The sequence below is a fragment of the Salvia splendens genome, chromosome 21, assembly GCF_004379255.2.
Source record: "Salvia splendens isolate huo1 chromosome 21, SspV2, whole genome shotgun sequence".
Classification (NCBI taxonomy): Eukaryota; Viridiplantae; Streptophyta; class Magnoliopsida; order Lamiales; family Lamiaceae; genus Salvia; species Salvia splendens.
The window spans coordinates 20251583-20267441 of record NC_056052.1 but is presented as its reverse complement, the minus strand read 5'-3'; the positions used below and the strand labels follow the sequence as shown (position 1 = coordinate 20267441).

At 39.4% G+C, this 15859-nt stretch overlaps 2 protein-coding genes across 3 annotated transcripts; one reads left to right on the top strand and one right to left on the bottom strand.

Annotated features, from left to right (window-relative positions):
- The first annotated feature begins 4806 nt into the window (after nt 1–4806).
- On the top strand, nt 4807–9777 carry LOC121783811 (protein trichome birefringence-like 14). 2 transcript variants are annotated; one of them, XM_042181990.1, is made up of 7 exons: nt 4807–5122; nt 5755–5974; nt 6734–6838; nt 7343–7504; nt 7591–7752; nt 8026–8221; nt 8605–9777. In XM_042181990.1, exons 2-7 carry the CDS (start codon nt 5821–5823, stop codon nt 9428–9430), a joined length of 1605 nt encoding a protein of 534 aa, XP_042037924.1. In that variant the 5' UTR covers nt 4807–5122; nt 5755–5820; the 3' UTR covers nt 9431–9777. The 2 variants fall into 2 exon arrangements, with proteins under 2 accessions (XP_042037924.1, XP_042037923.1); XM_042181989.1 differs by having other exon boundaries at nt 6734–6883.
- Nucleotides 9778–13244: 3467 nt separating this feature from the next.
- LOC121783722 (guanine nucleotide-binding protein subunit gamma 3-like) lies at nt 13245–15859 on the bottom strand. Its single transcript, XM_042181874.1, has 5 exons — nt 15323–15859; nt 14265–14317; nt 14064–14108; nt 13922–13966; nt 13245–13656 (listed from the first exon to the last, which is right to left on the bottom strand). The coding sequence occupies exons 1-5, from the start codon at nt 15458–15460 to the stop codon at nt 13293–13295; spliced, it is 645 nt and encodes a 214-aa protein (XP_042037808.1). The 5' UTR covers nt 15461–15859; the 3' UTR covers nt 13245–13292.

Genomic DNA, 15859 nt, shown 5'->3' with positions numbered 1-15859 from the left:
ATGATCAGTGTCAACAGCTGATTGCTCTCTTGCAAAGTCAGCTTGCTACCACTTCTCCTACCGCCCCCCCTCTCCTTCAGCCGCACTACAAAATCCACCACCAGCAACAATGTCTCCTCCATTCTCAGGTACAACTTTATACCTTCCTTTTACTGCCAATATTTCCATACCACCAACTGTTTAGCTTCTGGATACAGGAGCTACTCATCATATATGTTGCAACCTATCTCGTTTTAGCTCTTCATCACCTATCCAGAATGCACCTGTCAAATTACCTAATGGTGCAACAACCTCTATCTCTCACATAGGAACAGTGTGTTTGAGCCCCTCTATTTGAAAAAGGATTGTTTTGCTTGGAATAAGAAAATGGCTTCTGAAAACAAGTCACATTCAAATGTCATCGGCAGTGATGGAGAGGAAGCTGCTGAAGTCATGAATGTTATGGACAAGCTTGAAAGGGGTTCTTGGATAATGGAATCCGGGTGTTCCTTTCATATTTGTCCACACCTTGATTGGTTTCAAGACCTAGTACAATGTAATGGATCAGTACTGCTAAGCAATGATAATGCATGCAGAATCAAGGGTGTTGGCAGAATCAAGCTCAGATTAGGTAATGGATCTATCAAAATTCTCTCAGAAGTCAGGTACATTCCAGAAGTGAAGAGGAATCTGATATCTCTTGGTACACTTGAAAGAAAGGGCTATTCTTTTGTATCTGAGAATGAAATGATGAAAATCTGCAAAGGACAAGAGGTAAAGATGGTGGCTCAGAGAGGTGGAAGCCTGTATTACTTGCAGGCCACTACAATCATTGGTGAAGCCAATGTCACTACACGATATGATATGAGACAATGGCATCTGAAGCTTGGGCACCCGGCAGAAGGGACATTGAAAGCTCTAGTCCAGAAAAAGCTCATTGAAGTCAGCAATGTGGAAAAGATGAATAAGTGTGAGGATTGCTTGCTTGGAAAAGCAAAGAAATCATCATTTCCAACAGGTAATCATACCTCAACTTCACCACTTGACTATATTCATTTAGATTTATGGGGTCCCTCTCAAGTTAAAAGTCTAGGTGGTGGGAGATATTACATGTCCATTATAGATGACTTCTCGAGGAAAGTTTGGGTATACATCTTGAAGGAAAAGTCCGAGGCTTTCTTAACATTCAAGAATTGGTGTATGGAGATGGAGAATGAGAAGGGCAGGTTTCCTAAGGTGTTGAGGACAGACAATTGTCTTGAATATCTATCAAGTGAGTTTGAGGCTTTCTGCAAGGATAAGGGCATCAAAAGACATAGGACTATCCTAGCCAACCCCCAGCAGAATGGAGTTACGGAGAGGATGAACCGCACCCTATTGGAAAGAGTTAGATGTATTCTATCATCATCCGGAGCTGGAAAACATTTCTGGGCAGATGCAGTAAGCACAACTGCTTTCTTGGTCAATAAATGTCCTTCTTCTGGTATAAGGGGTGCAATACCAGATGAGAGGTGGTATGGGTCTACTCCTGACTATTCAAGGCTCAAGACATTCGGATGCAAGGCATTTGCACATGTGAAGCAAGGTAAGTTGCAAGCTAGGGCATTACAGTGTGTTATGCTTGGTTATCAAAGGGGGGTGAAGGGATATAGGCTATGGTGCCTTGAGCCTGGTAACCAAAAGGTGATTATAAGCTGAGATGTTGTCTTTCTTGAAGACAACATGCCATTTCTAACTGGAAAAACTGACAAACCAGAAGCTGATGTTGATATTATCTTGAAATCTAATGGTTTGGGCAGTTCTTCTGATAATGTGGACATAGGGGCCGTTGAAGTAGGTGGAGCTCCAATAAGTCCAGAAAGAGATAATGAGGATTTACAACATCACCAAGATACCACCCAACAACATTACCAGCTAGCCAGAGACAGGCCCAGAAGACAGAATGTAAAAGCTCCTGCAAGATTTGATGATTATCAGATGTTGTATTATGCTCTACATGTGGCAGAGCAGATTGAGTCTTCTGAGCCTAATTCCTATGCTGAAGCAATAAGTGGACTAGAAAAGGATCAGTGGATCCAAGCAACGAAAGAAGAGGTTGAATCTTTGATTAACAACAAAACTTAGATTCTGGTGGATAAGGCTGAATCTAAGAAAGTCATTGGATGTAAGTGGGTGTTTAAGAAGAAGATAGAGACAGCAGGCTCACAGAAAATCAGGTTCAAAGCTAGGCTTGTTGCAAAGGGATTCAACCAGCAAGATGGGATAGACTTTAATGAGGTTTATTCTCCAGTGGTGAAACATAATTCCATACGGATCCTCTTGGCAGTTGCTGCAAAGAAAGGGTGGGAGCTGGAACAACTTGATGTTAAGACAGCATTCCTTAATGGGGATCTTGATGAAACAATCTATACATGATTCAACCGCAAGGTTTTGAGGTTCCTGGGTCTGAAGGAAAAGTGTGTATGCTAAAGAAAAGCATCCATGGCCTTAAACAAAGCAGTAGACAATGACACCTAAAATTTGGAGAAAGCTTGTCAAAACTGGGCTTCACAAGATCTCTGTATGACAGCTGCGTATTTGTGAAGAGGCAGAAGGATAAAGAGCCGATTTACCTCCTATTATATGTTGATGATATGCTTATCTCAGGACCAGACATGGGAGAGATAAGGAAGGTGAAGCAGCAGCTCAAGTCTGATTTTGAAATGAAAGATCTTGGCTGTGCAAGAAGAATTCTTGGGATGGACATAGTGAGAGACAGAAGCAAGAAGAAGCTATGGCTATTCCAAACAGAATATATACAGAAGACTCTTAAAAGATTCAGGCTTGATAACATGAGAAGCACTGCAACTCCCATGGCCATGCATTTCAAGTTGACAAAGGATCAGAGGGCCAAAACTGATGAAGAGGGGAGGGAAATGAAGTTAGTGCCCTACTCCAATATAGTAGGCAGCTTGAATGATATGTATTAGGCCTGACATAGCTCATGCTATAAGCACAACAAGTAGATACATGACAGATTTTGGCAAACAGCACTGGAGTGCTTTAAAATGGACTCTGAGGTATCTTGGAGGAGCAGATAAGCTGGCTATAGTGTTCTCTGATGAAGGTGGAGTTGAGATGGAGCCCTTGGTAGGCTATTGTGATTCAGATTATGTAGCGAATCTGGACACAAGAAGATCACAGACAGGCTATGTCTTCACATTGTATGGCTCAGCTGTTTGTTAGAAGTCTTGCCTACAAAATGTGGTTGCTTTGTCAACAACCGAAGCTGAGTATATGTCATTAACATCAGCAGTAAAGGAATGGAAGTGGCTACTTGGGCTCATATCAGAATTTGGAATACAACAAGAAAGTGTAACCGTGCACTGTGATAATAGTGGAGCTTTGTGTCTTGCTAAACACCAAATGTTCCATGAGAGAAGCAAACACATTGATGTGAGGTTACACTTCATAAGGGGTGAGGTGGATAGTGGCAAAGTGAAGCTGGTGAAGATCGACACAGCTCATAACCCGGCTGACATGCTCACTAAGCCATTGAGCAAGGAGAAATTCCAGTACTGCTGCGGGTTGATAGGTTTGTGTGCAGTGAGTTTTTAAGCATTACTTCATTAGTTAAGGTGGAGATTGTTGTAGATATTAACTAAGTGAAGTAGTGCATATGCATGGAAGCAATGGTGGAATGCTCAACACACAACAAAGAAGAAAATATTCAAAAGTTAGTTAAAACGGCTACTAGCCATTGGATGCTGGCATTGGAAGCTGCTGTTCACAGCAGTTGCAACTGATTAGGAACGAAGCTCTCATTTACTCAATGAGCTCTAGATTGTATAAATAGATAGCTATGAAGAGTTAGATAGTTAGTTGCTGTAACACATTCTTGAAATTCACTGAATAAGATTCCACATTTTTCTCCAAGAAATATTCTTCACTTCTTCATCATCATTTTCTTGTTTCATTCTTGATCGACTATCTCATTGCATAATTCAACACTCCTAAAATCCTGTGCCGGTCAAGAAATGTGTCATCTTAGCCGGAGTATGTATTAGTACTATATATTTAAACGAAAGTCATATTTTTAATACTCCTCATATCCCATAAAAATATGTGCACTTTTCATTTCCGTCTGTCTAATAAAAATATGAGCATTTTCATTTATAGAAAGTTATTTCCAACTCATTACCCATATAAATCAATTTATTAACATATAACAATATGGCCCGTTAATACAACTCATTAAACACTAATATTCTAGGTCTCACATCTACTAACATTGTTTTAACCACTCTTTAGGGAGTAGTATTATTTAGTAAATAAATTTACAATCGCAAAATCGGAAAGAATTAAAGGATATGAGGTCTACAAAGTGGTAAAAGGGAAAGCAAAAGAGGCGTAAGATCCATTAATAGTCTGTATAAAAATGGCAAAAAAACTCTCTATTATTCTATTATATCATAGAGAATGTGACATGACTTTTAGACATTGAAATGCATGTTTCATAAAATTGACTTATTTAACACAAAATTTTCAAACCATATATTTCTCGTTTTGTTTCCAAATTCAAACAAGTTCGGAAAGATTTATCCAATCCTATTCTAACCTAATTTCAAATATGTTTGACGCTTTAGGTTTGAAAATGATATCCGAAATCAGTGGACTGCATTGTCTTTATAATGCTGTTTGTATTAACCAAATACTCCACAATCAAAGGTCTGATTATGAGAAGAAAGAGAAATCGTAATTAATTTTAGTATTTGTGAGCGCGACACATCATTAACAATAGGGGAAATGGAATTATAGTGATGCATGATATAACTCCACTGCACGATTCATCCATTTCTGCCCCATCATTAATGAGGATTTGCAGTAATTAAATTCTCAATTAAATTAAGTTAATAATCTTCTCCGTCGTCGCAGTTCTAAATCAATAATTATAATCTTAATTGATTAAATCCCCTCGCATCTCATTCGCACAAATCTGTGATCTCCCCCTCCGTCCTCCGCTGTCTCTCCGCCAGCTGTACTTGCTGTTCAATCTCTCTACCGGCGATGCACATTTCTTCTCATGAACCAGGCACGCAATAACTAAGTTCGTGTGCATCTTATCTTGTACGACTGCTACGAGATCCACGGCTTTTGATTCCCGGTAAACATTGCTAATCGGTGCCCTTCAGTTTCTGTTTTTTATTGTTCCAACTCTGTTCTCCGCTGTGTTAGTGTATTGTTCGTATCTGCGATGCATATTTCTCCCCGCTGTTTACATGTTTTCTACTGTTTGATCAACTGTGTAACTTATTTGCAGTTTTGGTTGTGATGTGAAATTGGATTGAGCTAATAGTAGTCATTCTGGCATCTTATGATTTCAAGCACTCGAGATCAACTGTTGTTAGGTTATCAATTTGTCAATTAATATGAGTTTAATTGTTATTCTCGGAGATAAAAAAAAAGGCCGGTGAAACTCGAATTGAGCAACAAATTGAGTAAACTGAACCCTGTCATACCAATAAACACGCGGTTCTTAGTCTAAAATTTGGCATTAATCGGTTCAGTTGTAGCACGCCACACTAGCATGACCTTTTTTCCCATCATTCATTAGTCATGACTTCATCTGTTTGCTACATACAATTGTTGCTGAAAAGTAATTTTCCCACTAGAAGTGCATTTCATTATTTGCAATGCCTATTTTGATTTCCTCGGGTTTATATATTTTGGAACCTTGAAGCTAGAATAGTTGCTGGTGGAACTTAACACTTCCTGTGATGATTTTTTGGTTTACAGATACTATTATTCGGGTAGATGCTTTGATGATTGGGTGAATCTGTTTTCTTAGAGCTGCTGTTAAGGATGAAAGGAGGCCTTCAAGGACTCAAGATCTCACAGGTCTCCCTCATCCTCATTGGTTTAGTCTGCACTACTGTGCTTGTATTGGCATGGACAAAGACCTCATTTCTCGAGGCTTTCATTCCATCTCCCAGTCGCATCCTGCCACTAGATTTGGGTATGCCTCTAGCAAGATATACAACAACTTTTATGTTTTCTTCTATAGTCAGTATAGACTATGGAAATATAGGTGAATGTCAACTTGCCAATTATTGGCTTTTTAGTTTCGCTTGTTCATAGTTCATTCAAGTATATCAATTCATCAGTGTGCGTGTTAATTGATGAATAATTATGTGGTTTCTGAAATCAAATCTGAAAAAGACTAGTAGGTAACTGATCTCATCCGTTCACTTCATATTATCTCAATATTAACCTTTTCCATTTCTTTCTGCTTCAGCATGCTGGATTACTTGATCCTTACTCATGTAGCCTGAGTTTGACAACAAAGTAAAGAAGTTAATACCTCAAAGATTTTAGGAGGAAAGACTGAAGTGAATTGCAATTTTTAATGCAAATAAAATATTTCACTTGAGGGAAAAAGAACTTGCATAATTGGATTCCACCACTAGTCTTGTGCTCCTTGTAGACACTGCTAGAGTTGGAAGTTTGTTTATGTGCTCCAAGTGACTAATTCTATATTTGAAAATTGAAACTAGATCTCTATATTTCCAATCTTCTTTACAGACATTATACAGTGAGTTTATGTTTCACTCTGTTCTTTTGAATGGTTATGGTGATCCTTTTTGTCGATTTTATTCATTGTAAATTTCAGAAATCAGAAAGATCTTAAAACAATTGCAGTAGTGATGATTACTTTTGAATATTATGCTGAACTTATATTTTTGACTATTTTCTGAATTCCCCTTGGCTGTTATAGATGAAGCAGCTCCAGGAAAAAATTTCAAGGGTAACAACATTTCAGAACAAACAAGGACGGAACAAGTTGAGTCATTTGCTTCGTCTGGAGGGATAGAACTAAAAGGCAAGGGAGAAAATATTGATAATAGTAAAAGTACCAATGAGGAAGGTCTGGTATTGTCTTTCATCTGGTTTAGTTATTACAGTAATGAGCATTATTAACATGGACTACTAAAAAGGAGATTGTAGTTGTATTAATTCTTTTAACATTTTTGATGTTTTGTGTTCTCTATTTGTAGCATCCAGCATAAGTAGCTAGTTCATGGGGTCATGTGTGCTTCTTTCTCATCATTGTAATCTTTTTCCTCTCATTGTTATATAGAATATGAAATCAACATGGATTCTTCCTGCTCATGCACTTTGTTGTTGGTATCTGTAAATATGGAGGCTCTTATTCACAAATATGTCATACAAGCACTTGTTTCTGTTTACATTGTGTTTCCTAAATGTTTAAATGGTTTTATTAAGATTTTGAGGGCTCTAATATACTCTAAAATATTTTAGTTCTTGCCACCAATAATGCTGTCTTTCTGGGCTTAAGTTTCCTATATATATTCTTTGTGCGCAGAAAATCCTGGCAGTGTTATTAAAAGTTGGGGGTCAGATGAATCATCCGAAGGAAAAGATAAATCCTTACAAGTAGAGACTGTTTTGAAAAACTCATCAGCTTCTGAGTCATCTGTCAGAATAGAGGAAAATGGAACCTTATCATCTGTTAATAAAAACAAAGGTAATCCAAATAGCATGAGTTTCCTCAGGATTCTCTTTTCTGCATTGTGATCATTAAACTTTAGCACTTAATACCTTTATCTGCAGAAAGTCATCCTAGTGTTCCTGAAGGGACAGAATCTGAAGAACCGTCAGGAGGAAAAAACAAATCCAAAGAATCAAAGATTTTGCCAGAGAACTCTCCTTCACTGGAATCATTTGTCAAAGGAGAGCAAACAGAAAACTTGTCAGCTACTATTGGAAATAAAGGTAAAATCCATGAAAATATATCTCCTCAAGCTTGTCTATTTTGATATATCAAAGAAAGGGGCTGCAATAGACACCAAAACTGAAACAGTTTCACTTAATACCATTTCTTGAACTGCCCCTGGCTTCTACATTCAACTGGTCCCTTGTGCTTGCTCCCTTAACCTGTAAATTGTACTAATAATTTAACTTCAGATTTCATATGCTGGATGAGTATCTCATGTCACGACATAAGAACCATTTTTGTGTTTGCTAACCCCCATCTTCTATATTTAGGTTGCAATTATGCCAAAGGTAAATGGGTCATTGATGATAATCATCCGTTGTATTCTGGATTTGGATGTAAGCAGTGGTTGTCATCTATGTGGGCTTGTCGCCTGACACAGCGCATGGATTTTGAATATGAAAAGCTTCGTTGGCAACCCCAAGATTGCAAAATGCAAGATTTTGCACCACGTAAGTTCCTGCAGAGGTAATTATGAGCGCCTGAAAAAACTCAGTTGTTTGTTTGCTGAAAGTACTGGAGTCTGCTTGTTAGAATTTGCTTCTCTTGGGCTCTTTCATCTCCAACTCATTAGTCAGAGTCGCAATATTCATGAGGCATGAGAAATTCTGAAAAAAATTGAATTTGCACATGTCAGCACTGCAGCTCTGTTCGTGTCATCTGCTTAGCTAGAAACGTTGGGTGCTTTACATTTGTCTCTAAATACAGCATTGATATGCATTTCCAGCATCAATCTCTCTTATGGTTTTTCAGCAAATGTCTGCAGATGTCATCTGCACAAAATCTAATATTTCTTTTCATGTTTTAATGCCATAGCATTGCGTAAGTTCTAGCACTTCTCTTGCTTGCAGAATGCAGGATAAAACTTTGGCTTTCATAGGGGATTCACTGGGTCGACAACAATTTCAATCTCTCATGTGCATGGTAACAGGTGGGAAAGAAAGATCTGATGTGCAAGATGTGGGGCATGAGTATGGTCTTGTTAAGGCTCGTCGTGCTATAAGACCAGATGGATGGGCTTATCGGTTCCCTATCACTAACACAACCATCCTTTACTATTGGTCAGCCAGTCTTTGTGATTTGGAACCTATTCAAGGGTCGAACCCGGTCAATTTTGCCATGCACTTGGATCGACCCCCTGCATTTTTGCAGCGCTATCTTCACAAATTCGATGTACTTGTTCTGAATACAGGCCACCACTGGAACAGGGGAAAAATTAATGCAAATAGATGGGTCATGTACGTTAATGGCGTCCCTAACACTAATAGGAAGACTTCAGATATTGGGGGTGCCAAAAACTTGACCATCCACAGTATTGTGAAATGGGTAGATGCACAGCTCCCATTGTTTCCAGGTTTAAAAGCATTTCTACGCACTCTATCACCCAGGCACTTTTTCAACGGGGAATGGAACACTGGAGGTACATGTGACAACGCAACACCTCTTTCCGGTGGCAAAGAAGTTTTAAAAGATGATTCTAGTGATTCTGTTGCTGCACATGCGGTGAGGGGAACGAATGTCACGCTTCTAGACATTACTGCTTTGTCTGAGTTGAGAGACGAGGGCCATATATCCCGGTACAGCATTAAAGCCTCACCTGGAGTGCAGGATTGCTTGCACTGGTGCCTACCTGGTATTCCTGATACATGGAATGAAATATTGTTTGCACAGATCTAATCAGATGAAACCAGGAGTCAGCAGAATCGTGGTCGAGATCTGTTCTATGAGAGAAGATGGAACTGCAATCGGTAAAAATGTGGACGTGGTCAAGCCAGAGCTAGAGCTGGCCATGAGATCTTAGGCTCGAATCAACTTGGAAGAAAAATAGTTATGCAATATTTATAGGTTGATTCTTCTCCTCTCATTTACCCCTATAAGATTTAGTAAAATGTAGCGAAGTATTTTGATAGGATTATTCGTTACTATTCATATTTTGACAGTCAGTGACTAGAATGAAAAGGTATAACGTTAACATCTGACAGAAATTATGTTGTTTGTAATTAGAGATGTGTCCACAGTATCAACTGTTGGGCTGCGTATTTTTTGATGATTTTTTTTTTCATTTTCTGGTGATCCTTTTTCTAAATGGTCAAGACATATGAACACATAACTTATACTAATATTCAGCTGCCTCAAGGTGTCTTGTAGGGAATAATTCATAATGCGTGCCCTCTACCCATCCTAAGTTGTCGATTAACCCTGCCATATCATCTACTACCTCCCTAGTCCCTCCAGCATAATAGTTGACGCAATTACTTCAATATAATTAAAAATCTCACATATTACAAATTCATAAAAGGCACATTTCAAATAATCTGGTTAGGTCGTCGTTTGATATCGAATCCATCATTTTAGAGAGAGGATATTTTGGGGACGATGGTATATGAAATGGGAGTGAAATGGAGTTTCATTTAGAAGTTAAAAATTAGTATATAATTAAAATCATAAGAATTGTAATTAATTAAAATCCTATTTTTTTCCTTAGGTCCAACTCCTCCACGAGTCCCCGAACACACAAGGCATGCAGTTCCAAACTGTTGCGGTATGTAATTGCTAGTGTTGGTAGTCACTAGTTTCATCAAATAACCAAATAAAACTCCTTTATTGACGAGGGTAGGTTGGGGACAAGGGGCCCTCACTCAAGGGCTTGGATTAGGCCTCTCCACTTGTCGAATATTGGCCCCTTGAGGTGTGCTTCGTGGGTTTCGAGCCCGAGCTTGACTCAAAGCCACTCACTCACTTATCGATTTAACAGTCCTTCTTTCATGTTGGAACAAACTTAAAAGGCTTCATGTTGTCGTGTTGGTAGATTCTGAGTGCCAACTTAAGAATGTCCATAATAAGACCATCGCGGCAGCCTATTGTAAGCCAAGTGTCCGCCACGGCGGAGGTGAAAGAGCCAGGTACTCGGCGGAGGCGCATGGCATGCGGCGGTAAGCGCGGTTGTGCCGCGACTGTCATTACCAAGATTTTTTATTTTTTTTATTTTCTTAATTTATTTCTATAAATACATCATCTTCCTCATTTTTTTACTTCATACATCCAACTACAAATCCACAACCATATTTTCACCTCTCTAGACAACCTTTTTTTTTAATTAGTGAAATATTTTTTTTATATTTATTTTTGTCCAATTAATTTTGTTCTAATCCAATTAAAATATACCAACAATTAAAAAAATGTGAAGCGTGGTTGGACGTGGCTGGACAACTTTTTTGTGGCTGAGACATGGTTGTAATTACTGGGCGGACAACTTTTTTTTTTGTGGCTGAGCCGTGGCTGTTCCACTATTGTGGACACTCTAAGAACATTAGTCTCCCTTGATATGTTGTAGCATTGTTTCTCTCCTCGTTGTAGAAAATGCCACAAAACTTTTGAATTTTGGGACTCACTCATTCGAAATGAGCCCAAAGCATCATGTGGTGTATTTTCGGTGGGGATCTCTATTCGACTTGGTGGCGTCATGGTTGTCGAGCTCCTTGGGCATGAAGGACATATGTGGGATATATACATCATTCTCACTTGGAGATTAACATGAATTTCGTCCAACTCGCCAAGTCAGCGATTCCAAGAGTCCCTGTCTGGAACGGAGGGAGTATTATATAATGGAATAATTTTGAATAAAAAAAGTCCATTTCTTACATTTAAAAATATCAGTTTTAATCAGTCATAATGGAAGCCCATTCGCTCTCGAGTGAGCTTCATAAAGGGACCCCATTATTTTAGGGGAAAGCATGTGGCGGAACAACCCGCCCCCACCCGACATCGTGAGTAACGCGAGAAGGGAATGCTTGCAACACGTTCCCACTGCTCTGTTCCGTCGGCATGGAACCCAAGCCTTGTGTTGTGGATGCTCTTACCACAAGATTATATCTTGGTGGGTCTAATGTTTGGTTCACAATGTGTAGCCCTTTGAGCATTTCCAATGGAGGTGGGAGGGGGAGTCGCGCCGCTGTTGGGAGGCGCTTCGTTGGTTCCCTTCCCTTGCATGTCGTTGGGCAGGGATGGGGACAGGCGGCGATATGTAGGAGGTCGGGTTTCGGGTGTCATGATAGGCACCCGGGGAGGCGCTGCCGGTTGTGAGTGGCGGCAAAGGGGGTGGGGGTGGGTAGGATCATTTGATATTTTTATTAATCCAAAAATCCTATAAATACACACTCATATTGACTTCTTTCTCATTCTTTCACTTCATCTCTTTCAATCCATATCCTTCTCTCTCTCTAGAAATTCAATGGAACCCCCTGACCTTTCTACAACCTCGATCCACGCCAGGAGATGAACGATTTACAGATGCAGATTACCTAGCCGAAGTGGGAAGCCGACACCCTATATACTGGATCCGCTCATCCGATGACGGGTCGAACGACAATCCTTTCGAGTTGGAGGGGGTGAACAACTAAGTGAGTGGAAGGGGGCGAGACGGGCAGCGGGATATGCGGGGCCAAAGGGACAATGGTGTTGGCAAGGTGCTACATCAACAATTCCGAGATCAGAAACAGCTAGAAGATTCTGGGACCGGGTTACTATAAAGTACAAAGCTCAAGGTCGAGGGACTCTATACCTCGTCCAGAAGATGTCCAACATTGCCTTCTTCACGGAGGAGAAGACCTTCAAGTATTTAAAGTGGTAGGTGAAAGGCTAGAAGCAAAAGTGGTGCGCTGAAGAGATTACAAAATTCTGTCAGTGACTACTTCATGAGCGATACAGCTGCTTCCATCGACCTCAACTAGGCGGAGGAGGAAGACCCAGACATTTTGGTTCGTCACCCGATGCCCAGATGAGGGCTAACGCGGAATTGCTGAGTCTCCCCCACTCCCACCCATTCCGTCTCTTAATGACATTTCCATGCCTCCGGCCAACATTTAGTTTTACTGTGAGCATCGCCGAAGATACATCGGAGATGACCTCGGGGCAGCCCTGAATGCACAACCTCATGCTCCACGTACTCACTAACGAGTTGATTAGCATTTATCATTTTTAATTTTTACGATTTTTTATTTCTAATTTTTAGGATTGTTATTTTTATTTTATTATCTATGAAGTACTTTCATGTTATATATAATCTCATATTTCAATTTTAGAAGTAAAACATGAATAGTGTAAGTTAAATGTTCTATGCTTGGGGAAAAGGTATCCATCGTAGGAATTGTGGTTTAGGACAGAATAAGAGAGGAATGATAGTCTTGGCAGGGGTAGAGGCTTCCTATCGCGAACGCTCTAAGACACATCAATCTTGAAGAAAAATAAAATTGAAAAAATATAGTAACATTTAAAACAGCAAATTAATTTTTGTTTAATTGATTACTTGAGATATCATGAAAAATTAATTAGAGAGTTTAAGAACACAATATTTTTAAAGTTTATCTCCACACCTTACAAGCTATTTGAGTGTTTATTTGACCTTGTTTAAGAAGCTTTATAAGCTCAGCTAAACTCCCCTATGAAATATACTCCAAAAATTATTAGAGCCCTGACAAGTGACAAGTTGATGGGCCCCAGATAAAAAATGACTAAAACAAGAATATATATCCATTAAAATTTACATACAGTAGTAGCAAGGGAAGCAGCAGCTTTTGTGACAACATGAACATATATTTAGGTTTGGACATTTAGGATAACATGTACACCTTGTGCAAGAGCAGGTTGGGCAGCAGGAGTGCTTTGGCATGCAGCAGGAGTGCTTTGGCATGCAGCAGCAGCTGCTTCTGCACTTCAGGCTGCATTTCCACTTCTTAAAGCATTTGCTACTAAAACATGGGAAGCACTGGCATGCTGGAATTCCGCAGTTCTGACACGGGTTGCTGCAGGAATTACACGTCAAACAGTCGCAGCACCGGGGCATGCTAAGATCACACGAACAACCACAGCAGCAAATCCATGAAACGTCGAAGCAGCACACTCCACTGCGCCAAGAAAAAGCAACTTGTGTCACAGAATTCTAATGGTGTATAAAGTAAAGTTACAGAATAGCAATTATAAATAGGTTAAAGTCCAAAATTGGCCCCGTACATTTGCTCAAAAAAACTTTGTAGTCCAACACAAAGTGTGTTAGCTTCTGATCCTAAATAAGTTTGGATATTTATGTAGGTGTTCAATGATCATATGGATTTAAGAAAGAAACAAACAAAAATCACTTTAAGGTAAAGTATGGAGTTCAGAGGTACTTACCAGAGCCATTTCCAGAAACGACGTGATCTTCGAGTCTTCTTAATTCTGATTTTAAAGACAAAAATGGAAGAGATCTAAAAGTGAGAACTTAACCATATGCAGAAGTAGCAAGGAAAGAGAATGGATCAGATTCTCTGCTTACGTAGGTATGAGAGGATCGACATTTCCTGTCACAAAATCAACGACCCTGCAAGAAGTCGAAATTCACTTTGTTACGGCCAAGCTTTAACAAGTCACAAAAGAGTTTGCCACAGTTTGAAGAACCAAACACTATTATCTTAAGTCTTAGGGTATGTTTTTATGACTTGAAAGGAGAAGTCAATGCACTGCCAAAATAACTTACTCCTTACAGGATCTTGAAGCTGGTGGTATACTCTCAAGAGATTTCAGTTCTTCCTGCTCACAACAAAATTCAAATTTGTCATTGGGAATAGAACTGGGCCTGAATTCGTACAAGCAGAGCTAAAAACAAGTCAACCCTAGAAGAAAGAAAACGATTTGGAGCAATCGGGACAGAGGACTTAATCGATAGGAATTAGGAAGCAAACCAATACTTAGCGAGATGAGAAAAGTTTCATGGCGTTTACTAACATATCTTGTACAAAGAAGTAAATTTCCAATTTCACAAAGTTCTCATTGCAAGATATTAATGACATAAGGAATGGCTTTAGTAAATTTTTAAGCATTTAAGTATCTGCGTCGTTCTTATGCACTACTAAGCCACATCTCTTCAACATTTAAGAGCTATACAAAATCTATGAAGTACTACTACTTCTTTCTAATTTAGTAGCTGGATCCCTCTAAGTAAAATGAACTAAACATGTTTAGTTCAACCCATAAGAATACTCCTTGTTTTCATTTCGGAAAGTTTCTTTATAGTTGAGTCATTTCCATATATAGTAATTATTTTTTCTTTCTTACTTTACTCTCTCTTACTTTATTCTTTCTACTTTATTCACTTTCTACTTTATTCTCTCAACCTTTTTCTCTCTCTTACTTATTTTGTCTATTTATTCAACACACTCAACATCCCTTTCTTAAACTCGTGTCGAAAAGTTTCGCCTCAACTATGGTGAAACGGAGGGAGTACTGCTATTGAAGTCTCTATCCCACTCACCTACCCTACAAATTAGTCTTAAATAATAAGCTAAAAAGATGCCAATCATAAGCACATTCACAGCAACACAAGTAGATAATGAGTGAACTAACTCTCTTCTTTCCTAACTTTTCACCTCACCTCTGAAACTAAAAGCAATGCCTTCATTTTCAATCTCTAATTCCCCTATTCAACAATGCATAATTGCAAATTAACAAAAAAATTCAACAACTTAGCACCTTTGAATCCTTAATTACATGACCAATTTCAACTTAATTTAAAAAAAAAAACAAAAAAAAACTCACGTCTAGAAAGCCAATCTCACGTTGAAGCATCTGAACCCTGGCGAGCTCCCGCCGCTTCCCGTACAAATCGGGGAACTGCGGCGGCGACCTCGGCTGCGGCGGAGGCAGGGACGAATCGTTACTCTTCGAAGCAACCATATGGAGTAATGCTGAAGAGAGAGAGAGAGAGAGAGAGAGAGAGAGAGAGGGAAACGAAAAGTTACGAGAAAGAAAAGAAGACAGAGGAAATAATTACTGATCGGTATGAGAAATGGGTATAATTAGAGGGGGCCCAAACAACAACAATCGTCAGAGGCATTGACACAATCAAGCTAGCTTCATAAATACATGCACAAATTCTCCAATTGAATAAGCGCGGGGTGGGGTTACAAATTGGGCAATAATGGAATGGGAAAAGACTGGGTGCAGCAATGATGGCGATGCTAGTATTGAATAAGGCTGACATACATAAAATACGGCACGCACTAGTGTGTGAGAGAGAAAATGGTGGTGGTGGTGGTGGCAGGGGCGGAAAGCACGACGCCGTACCGCAGAGCA

Bases quoted from the DNA above. Each gene is read 5' to 3' on its own strand.
- LOC121783811 (XM_042181989.1), top strand. From the start codon at position 5,821: ATGAAAGGAGGCCTTCAAGGACTCAAGATCTCACAGGTCTCCCTCATC. The intron at 6,884-7,342 runs GTCTGGTATTGT...CTTTGTGCGCAG, and splicing joins TAAAAGTACCAATGAGGAAG to AAAATCCTGGCAGTGTTATT. The intron at 7,753-8,025 runs GTAAAATCCATG...TTCTATATTTAG, and splicing joins AGCTACTATTGGAAATAAAG to GTTGCAATTATGCCAAAGGT.
- LOC121783722 (XM_042181874.1), bottom strand. From the start codon at position 15,460: ATGGTTGCTTCGAAGAGTAACGATTCGTCCCTGCCTCCGCCGCAGCCG. The intron at 13,967-14,063 runs GTAAGCAGAGAA...CTTTAAAATCAG, and splicing joins GTCGATCCTCTCATACCTAC to AATTAAGAAGACTCGAAGAT. The intron at 13,657-13,921 runs GTAAGTACCTCT...TTCTTGGCGCAG, and splicing joins CGTTTCTGGAAATGGCTCTG to TGGAGTGTGCTGCTTCGACG.